Source organism: Sorghum bicolor, chromosome 3, assembly GCF_000003195.3.
Source record: "Sorghum bicolor cultivar BTx623 chromosome 3, Sorghum_bicolor_NCBIv3, whole genome shotgun sequence".
NCBI lineage: Eukaryota > Viridiplantae > Streptophyta > Magnoliopsida > Poales > Poaceae > Sorghum > Sorghum bicolor.
Window position 1 is genome coordinate 10,507,601 of NC_012872.2, and position 8,789 is coordinate 10,516,389.

At 40.5% G+C, this 8,789-nt stretch overlaps 1 protein-coding gene across 1 annotated transcript; it reads right to left on the reverse strand.

Moving 5' to 3' along the window:
- On the reverse strand, positions 217 to 5,008 carry LOC8085806 (syntaxin-22). Its single transcript, XM_002457540.2, has 7 exons — positions 4,424 to 5,008; positions 3,776 to 3,869; positions 2,918 to 3,057; positions 1,367 to 1,441; positions 966 to 1,123; positions 765 to 865; positions 217 to 656 (listed from the first exon to the last, which is right to left on the reverse strand). Exons 1-7 carry the CDS (start codon positions 4,630 to 4,632, stop codon positions 591 to 593), a joined length of 843 nt encoding a protein of 280 aa, XP_002457585.1. The 5' UTR covers positions 4,633 to 5,008; the 3' UTR covers positions 217 to 590.

An 8,789-nucleotide genomic window follows, 5' to 3' on the forward strand; every position in this document is an offset into this window, starting at 1 on the left:
TTTTCCCAGAAATCATAGTGGGATTTAATAGTTCAATGTTTCCCGCTTTGATAATTACAAATACATCAGATTATAATAACACCATTTTATCCTCTCATGAACCAACCTTTACCTTTAGTAAGCAGAAAACTATGAGACCACATAATAAGCAAGCAGAAAACAACGATGGACATGGTCACATGGCAGATACCACCGAACATCATGTAGGCCGAGAGGAAAAGGGAAAACGAAGTTCACATATAGAAAAGCGTTTCTGATGGAATCGAGAAACTTCATACCACAGATAATCCAACCTTGTTCTACAGCACGCACTCACACATTACAATATATAAACAAAGCGGGCATATGAGACAAGAGGCACTACACTGGCAGGAAAGAGTAATACTTTTATGTAAACCACCCATGCATTCCAGATACATCATCACCACATACACACACCACCATACCACAGGCAGATCGCCAATCACCACATGGATACCTCCAGGCGGATACCAGGATTCATTCCTGGCTGCACAGCAAAAATAACTTATGAAGGAATTTGTCACAATAAGCTCGATCAGATTTTGGAACCTCAGCTGCCTTCCAAGCTTTTAGGCTGCAAGTACTATTATCACTATGAGAAGGACCACTCCGAAAATAACCAGCAACAAGCATATCTGCAGCAAGAAAATTGGTAACTAAATCTGAACAGCAATGATGGAGGATGGTGTTCCTAAATATGGATCTAGGATATTAACAAACTGTAGAAGGGCTCGAGAAATTACCAGCGAAGAGTTCGACTTCTGAGTTTTAGCAGCTTTTGAAAGCTGTCCTTTAGCCTGTGAAGTCGCCACAACAGCATTCTCTATATGGGAGTCAATGTCATCTGGTTCACAAAAGGAGATACACAATTAGATGGGGAAGCAGGCAGGCCTATGCTTGAACATACCGAAATGTAGATCCAATTTGCCAGAAAGGTCACATACCTATCATTGCTCCTTGATCATGGACTAGCACAGCAAGATCTTTGAAGATTTCGTTTACTTCAGTGATTTGGTGCTGAATCTCTTGTATTCCCTGATCCCTCTCCTCAATGATGGCCTCATTGAACACGATTTCATTATCCAAGAAGACCAACTCCTGCCTATGGCAAATCAAAAGTTTGAAATTAGCACCTTGAGATATTCAGAAAATTGACCTGTATAAAGAGGAAAAAGGTCTCAATCTTGACATGCAAACAAAGGGTGATCAGTGATGTGACTGTTGTCTAAGCAATTTTATAATTTCAAGGAGGTATATGGGTCTCCAAATTAAAACCTGAATGCAGAGCTAACAAATCTATATAGAACAAGTAGTTCCACAAAAACACAACAGACAATCAACTTACCTTCTAGATTCTAGAAGCTGCGTGCGTTGCTCTGCCAACTTATCAGCACCATTATTCACTTCACTTGAGTTGTAGCTGCAATGTGAACTCCAAGGTTAGGCACTTAAGCATATGGTGGCAATAGACTGAACAATTTTTGTAACATACTGTTAACAGAATTAAAACGAGGGAAGTGAGAAGAAAAGAAGCAATTATCAAAAATCATCAAATTATTAATGAATTACAGAAGGGAAACAATTATAAAATGAGGTATAATAGCATGAAGGCAAAAAATGTCTGAAGATCATGCTTTATTGTTTCTATTGAAGAGCAAATGTTTATAAAATGAGGCATGAAGGCAAAAAAATGTCTGAAGATTATACTTTATTGTTTCTATTGAAGAGCAAATGTCACTTAAATAGACTATGCTAGAGGAAATATGTTATCATGTGAAATCAAGACTATCACACTTCCCCTCTCTTCTTGCAACAAAAGTGTTCAAAATAGGACACAAATCCGATGACTGAGCCAGGGGCTAGCAAGCCGCAGCAGCAGTCATGAACTAAATGCTAGTGCTTGGTTCAATGTGAACTTTTTTCTGGCAAAAATGTGGTAGTGAACCAAATTACTTTAGTAAGAGGCCAAATAATACGCAAATGTACAATGATTTATGAGATTCATCTCAGAACATAACAAATTTCTGATATTTAGTATCATGGCGGGGTTAGATTAGCTTTCAACAGTTGATAACTTTGTGCTGCCAAATTATAATGCAGTAGAAATATAATGTCGTAGCGTGTAGGTATGCAAGGATTGATGAAACCAAACAATCATAAAATGTAATAACATTTCTGGATACTGATGGTTGGAAAAGAACAGATGGTCCTGAAAGGGTGTCAGGTTTGGTTTATTACAAGTTTTTATTACACAGTGTGCAGCAAACTCAATTCCCGAGATGTATCTTTGTGACATTGATGACCATCTTATTGCACTTGGCAACTGGCTGGCAAAATCTTTTGAGTTTATTCATTGCACTTGTATTAATATTCTCAGAGATTGTACCATTAGAGGATTGTTATGGTCGGGAACGTCTACCAGCGCCGCAACAAGCGGAGCCATGGCTTATGGTAGGTGCGGAAAAACATAGCACGCCAAGTCGTCCAGATCGTTTGAACTTCAAATAATTTAGTTGATTAACTTGGTTTGTTCTTTTCTTTTTGTTGGATTAGTTAGATAAGTTCTTAGGATTTAGCTATAAAGCCAAGAACATTAATCATCCAGATTAAGCAGGAGATTGAGTTATTTCTCCGCTTCTTGCTTCCTCGCTCTTGCTCTTCTTCTCTGCTGCGCACAGCGTGGCTCCTCAACGCCAGGGATTCAAGCCCTTGTCGCCAGTCACCCACTGCTACAGCTATGCAACGACACATGTCCTATCAAGGACTACCAAGAAGGCAGGAGATGAATAGCACCAACAAAAATGTATACGAATTCATTTTGTTTGGAAGAAGAAAAACCCTTGTAGGATGCAGCAAAAATACATATTGAAGAAAAAAATATCTGCCAGCAAATTACCTCTGTGGCAGGCCCGCTTGAGAAATAAAAGGTGCATATGCAGCTTCTCTCTCTACTGCTAATCGTTGAGCTTTCTGGAATTCTTTTAGGACTGCTTGGAAATCTTTAGCTAGCTTTGCATCAGCAATCTTCTTGGTCGCCTGCAAGTCAATATGAGATCATGACCACAATTGTATTAAAAAAAACAACACCACCAACAACAACTGTCATCCACAAGGAAAAACAAAATTCCCAGATAATAGAGGAATAGGCATGGGCACAAAAATTATACAGCAGCTGATACAAGATTTGTCTTAAATGCATGATGATATCTTGCTACAGTTTCCTTTGTCACAGGGAATGCAACCTTGCCAGAAGAGAAGCATCGTTGTAATAATGAAAGAAAGTTTCTATAGTTACATACTTGGCATCAAAAGTTCCTACTACTTTATGCAAAACGAAAATTTGTACAAAACAAAACACAGCACATTAGGTTTGATCCTCCCAATCAGAATGCATGAGTTATCTCTGTTCAATAACTGCCTTCTTCTGTAATTGGAACAGAGAGGATAAATATTTGTGTTGCAGGTTCCAGTTCAAAGCACAGCCGCAAATGTTTTGCAAAATAAGATAACATACTTGCAAAATTAATCCCGAACCAGAACCAACACCAATGCTACATTATGAAACAACAAAAGCAAAGGGTGTGGTTCCAAATTTCATCACATCTTGGTGTAGTGGGTGCAAAAAGGAATGAGGTAATGCTTTGTACCATCAAAGAGAACAAGAAATTTATACTTAAAATGAACAAAATGGCGCATGGAAATTTAGTTAAGAATACCCATATAGTTATATCGAGAAATTGAGATAGGTACATACGCTGACTTCAACGCGATGATCCGCCTCACTAGCTTGTTTAAGCTTGTCTGATGTATCCTTCACTAGTTGTGTAATGTGTTGCCGTGTTTTATGTCTGCGATCAAAAGCAAGTGATAGTTAGTACTTAGTAGTAGACACATCAAGATGATTGGAACTTGCTAGCCTATAGTATGGCATCATTAGAGTTACTATTAATTCATTCAATTTCAAAATATAACACAAAATGAGCTAGGACCACATAAGAACTGATTCAGATGACCAAATGAATCCATGTATGTCGTATGTCTTGATTCGCTCAATTCAATGACCAATGACTATCAGCTAAAGTAAGCATCATCAGTCAGGAGCAAAAACGTATGGAATTAGCTAATTGAGTTAAGGACGCAATCTTCTCTAAAAAAAATGAGGGAAAATTAAGCCCCAAGCAACCATTGGCAACCCTAATCGATGTATCAACCACTTGCGACAGGAATGGATGCATCCACAACAGGGAACGAAACCTAGGCCGTAATTTTACAGGCGGATGAAAACCAGAGCGGACCGCGCCCGCGAAATCGAAACAGATGGGGGTTAAGGAAAGGCAATCGAAACAGATTGTGGGTAAGGTAAGGTAAGGTAAGGTAAGGCGAGGGAGGTAGGCGGACGCACATCCTGTCGCGGAGGTCGGGGGTGTCCTTGGGCGTGCCGAGCGTGTTGACGAGGCGCTGGAACGTGGCGACCGCGGTGTTGATCTGGAAGACGCCCGACGCCACGGCCTGCGACGCGCCGGCGCCCCCCGCGGGGCCCCGGCCGTTCCTCCGGCCGCCGCCGAGCGGCGCCCCCCGGACGTGGCCCGCCTCCAGGTCCTGGAAGCTCATCCTCTTCTCTCCTTCCCCCTGCCTCTCTCCTCTCTCTCTCTCTCTGCCTGGGTAGCTACCGGCCCGGTCGAATCGCCGCCCCCGCCGCCGCTCGAATCGAATCGAATCGAGGCTCCGGCTCCGAGCAGGAAGGAGATGGGATCCGAATCGGGAGGTCTCTCGCTCGCTCGGCCGGCCGCGAGAGGGGCGAATTTGGAATCGGGGGACCGCGTCGTCGCCCTTCGGCTTTCCTCTCTCCCTCTTGTCTTGTGTTTTGTTTCGTTTCGTTTCGTGTGTGGCGTCGGATTGAATGGGGATTCCGGAATTCACTCGCGGCGGCAGCAAAGCTTTTGTCGCGGGTTCGCGGCGTAATTATGCTGTTGGCTTCGGGTCGGGGCCAACAGGCCAAGCCATTGCCTTGCCCGCCCGGTCGGGCTCCGCTGGATCGCCTCTATGCGGTGGTGCGCCTTGGCTGCTGCTGAGGCCTTGTTTAGTTCACTTTAACAATTATTTTTTAAGAAAAATTCTCAAACATCAAATCTTACAACATACAGAGTATATAATATATAGAGCATTAAATATATACGAAAATAAAAATTAATTACATAGTTTAACTTAAATCGTAAAATATTTTTTTTAAATCTGATTAGATAATATTTACTAAATAAAAACACTATAGTACTCAAACTCAAAAAAAAAAACGAAACTAACAAGGCCTGACTCTGGCCTCTCGCTGGAATTGGCCCTCGTGGGTCACGCGCGCCGGCGGCTGTCGCAAGAGACATGGTCGCGTCTGAATTGACAGCCAGTTTAATTTGGCTACGGTGTCAGGAATCTACAACTCAGAAACGGATCCGTTCAGGGCGAAACCTGCTACTCCTGCTCCGTGGTCCGTAGTATATATTTTTTTTATATATTTATATAAAAGGAGTAGTTTGGATGAGGCTTGCGACTGCTACCAAGGCGGGCGGCTTGGAAACGAGCAACTTGGCATGAGGAATTGAGGATTAACGCGCCAGCGGGAAGATTGACACTTGACAGAGTAATTAACAATCCAACGCCCACCACCGGTGAAGAGAGGGAAGGAAGGAAGGTTGGGCAAACGGCAGCGTCGCCGTAGGGGCGAAGGAAAAACGGAGGGGGCAGCGAGGTGAGATTGACAAGGACGGGCAACCTCACCAAGAACCATTCTCCTAATGATCAGCTCTCCGATCCGCTGTGACGTGAGCCTTTTCATGCCAAAAGACATAACTAAAATGATTGTTCGTCAATTTGTTATAAAAGAAATATACTGCTGAATGACTGGCGAATTCGGCTGAGAAGCCCAAATAAATAAGACCAATAGCTAATTATTAGCTGGACCTCTAGACAATAATTATCTCACTAGTTGAACCAAATCAGAAAATATTAACTAATAGTTATCTTAGTAGCATTTTTCATTAGTTATGCACCCTAGCTAATATTAGATATGAGCTATTAGCCAGCTAACTATTACTAGCATATTATGAATCCAAAACTTTTTCTGAGAGTCAAAATATTTTAAGTTTGATCAAAATTATAGAGAGAATTACAAATATTTATGATATTAAATAGATATACTATGAATTGTATAACTATTAAATATTATGACATTATAAATATTTATGACATTAAATAGCATATTATGAATTATATATATATATATATAACTATATATTTTTAACATAGCTCGATTGAATTGTACAATTTAAAATCCAACAAATAAACTCACTTTGCGGTGGGAAGTTCATCGATCATCAAAGTACAGCGGACTTAGACTTTGTTTTAGATCTTCTAATCTAATAAAAAATAAAATTGAGATGGAAACTCATGCACGTAGACCTTTAGATATATGTACGTATGATTGTATATACTGTATAGTAAGGAAGTAGTAACTGTGTAGGCAAAGATGATGCTACTGCTACGAATCGAATTATGGAAGACTAGCTTCACACGGTGCCCACCCTCCTCTGTCCTCTTTTGTGTCACCTTCGGACCTTCCCAACCTGTACTCTCTGCCGTGATGATGGGCACGACTGGGCGGCGGCTCGTGCTCCAGCTGTGTACCAAAACTTTTTTTTCTTTTCTTTTCTTGGTCTTCATTCATCGTTTCTCTCTCTCTTTTCTAGGGCGCATTGGAGATATTCCTTAGATGGTTTCCATCATATACTATCATGCATGTCTCGCTGTGTTTTTGGCGCGTGTCCTTCGCTTCGCTTGTGTCTTTTTTTTATCTATTATTATTAACTACTACTTCGCTATTTTCTCCCTTTCTGGAAGAAAACCTCATGCTACAAAAGTTATTTTTTTAGAAAAAATTATGATACTATTTGTTAATTTATTATGAAAGAAAAACAATGCTACATAGATGATAAATTTAGATGATGATTACAAACCCAACCACGTTAGTGAGGTACGGAGTACAGTGCTGCACTACTGCTGCTCATGTGCTGCGACAACCTTCAAGCTCGACCGGTCGACATCAGGATTCAGGACGGAGGACACTAAGGCATGGGTCTTGTTTACTTTCAAAATTTTTTGAAAAATGAGCACTGTAGTAACAAATATTATTCAATCATAGACTAAATAGATTTAAAAATTTTATCTCACAAATTACAGACAAATTGTGTAATTAGTTATTTTTTTATTTATATTTAATGTTGCACGCATGTCGCAAGATTCGATGTGGCGATGAATATGAAAAGTTTTGCATAATTTTTTAGGAATTAAATAAGACCCTGGTTTAGTTCCCATCTTTTAATTAATATTTTCTGTCACATCGAATTCTTTGGACGCATGCATGAATCATTAAATATAGACTAAAATAAAAACTAATTATACAGTTTATCTGTAATTTATGAGATGAATCTTTTAAGTCTAGTTAGTCCATGATTAGACAATAATTATCAAATACAAACAAAGTGCTACCGTAGTGAAAGCCAAAATTTTTCGCGAACTATACAAAAAAATTCCAAATTTTTTCAGATTTCCCGTCGCATTGAATCTTACAGCACATGCACGGAGTATTAAATATAGATAAAAATAACTAATTGTATAATTTATTTGTAATTTGTATTTGTCAAATAAAAATAAAAGTGCTATAATATCTCTTTTGCAATTTCGGAAGCCTAACAATTCGGAGAGAGCCTTTTCTGGTATGGGATGGAGGGGAAAACGCAACCAAGGCAGGACACGAGGACCATCCATGAACACGCGGCGTCACTTGATAGTGCCAGCGCGGTGCAGCTGCTGCCTGCAGCTGCGTTGGACTTGGACCCAGTCCATTCAATTTAGATCTCGTGTGGTCAAATGTGTTTGGGTCACCGACTGATCGAGTCCGAATTGACCACTCGTTCAAGATGCCCATGCATCAATGTGTGGATTTGGACTTGATCGATAATCCACAGCTGAAGCTGAGGTATCCATCCACCAGCTCTGACCAAGCGCGTATGGCAAGTAAGTGCATGCTTAGCTTAATTCTCGTAGTGCCTAGGTGTAGTGAGGGAGGGTATAAGGTAACAAGTCAGCATCTGATCGATCTTCTGGATAAACAACCTCACCTAGTCCTAGCACAGTAAGCCCATGTTTAGTTCTCAAAATTTTTTAAGATTTTCCGTCACATCGAATCTTTAAACGCATGCATAAAGTATTAAATATAGATAAAAATATAATTAATTACAAAATTTATCTGTAATTTGTGAGACAAATCTTTTGAGCCTAGTTAGTTCATAGTCGGACAATAATTATCAAATACAAACGAAAATGGTACAATGTCAAAATCAAAAAAAAATTGCTAACTAAATAAGACCTAAGATGAATCTTTTTTTTTGAGATTACACAGTACAACGCAGACACTCAACACGCACGCACACTCACCCCTATGAACACACGTACGCAAACCCTACCCCTATGAGCACCTTCGAAGGACTGAGCCAGCGAATCTTGAAGTTCACGAAGTCACCACAGGCGCCTCGCTGTCGACGGGCACGTCGCCTACCATTTAATGCATAGCACCGGAAAATCCTGAAATAAATCCAGAATAAAGTGCCGCACCCAGGATTTGAACCCTGGGTGGGAGCCCCCGAACCAATGGCCTTTGCCATTGCGATGAATCTGGTAAAAAGATGCAGAGCTCCATCGATATGATTACCCATTACCTA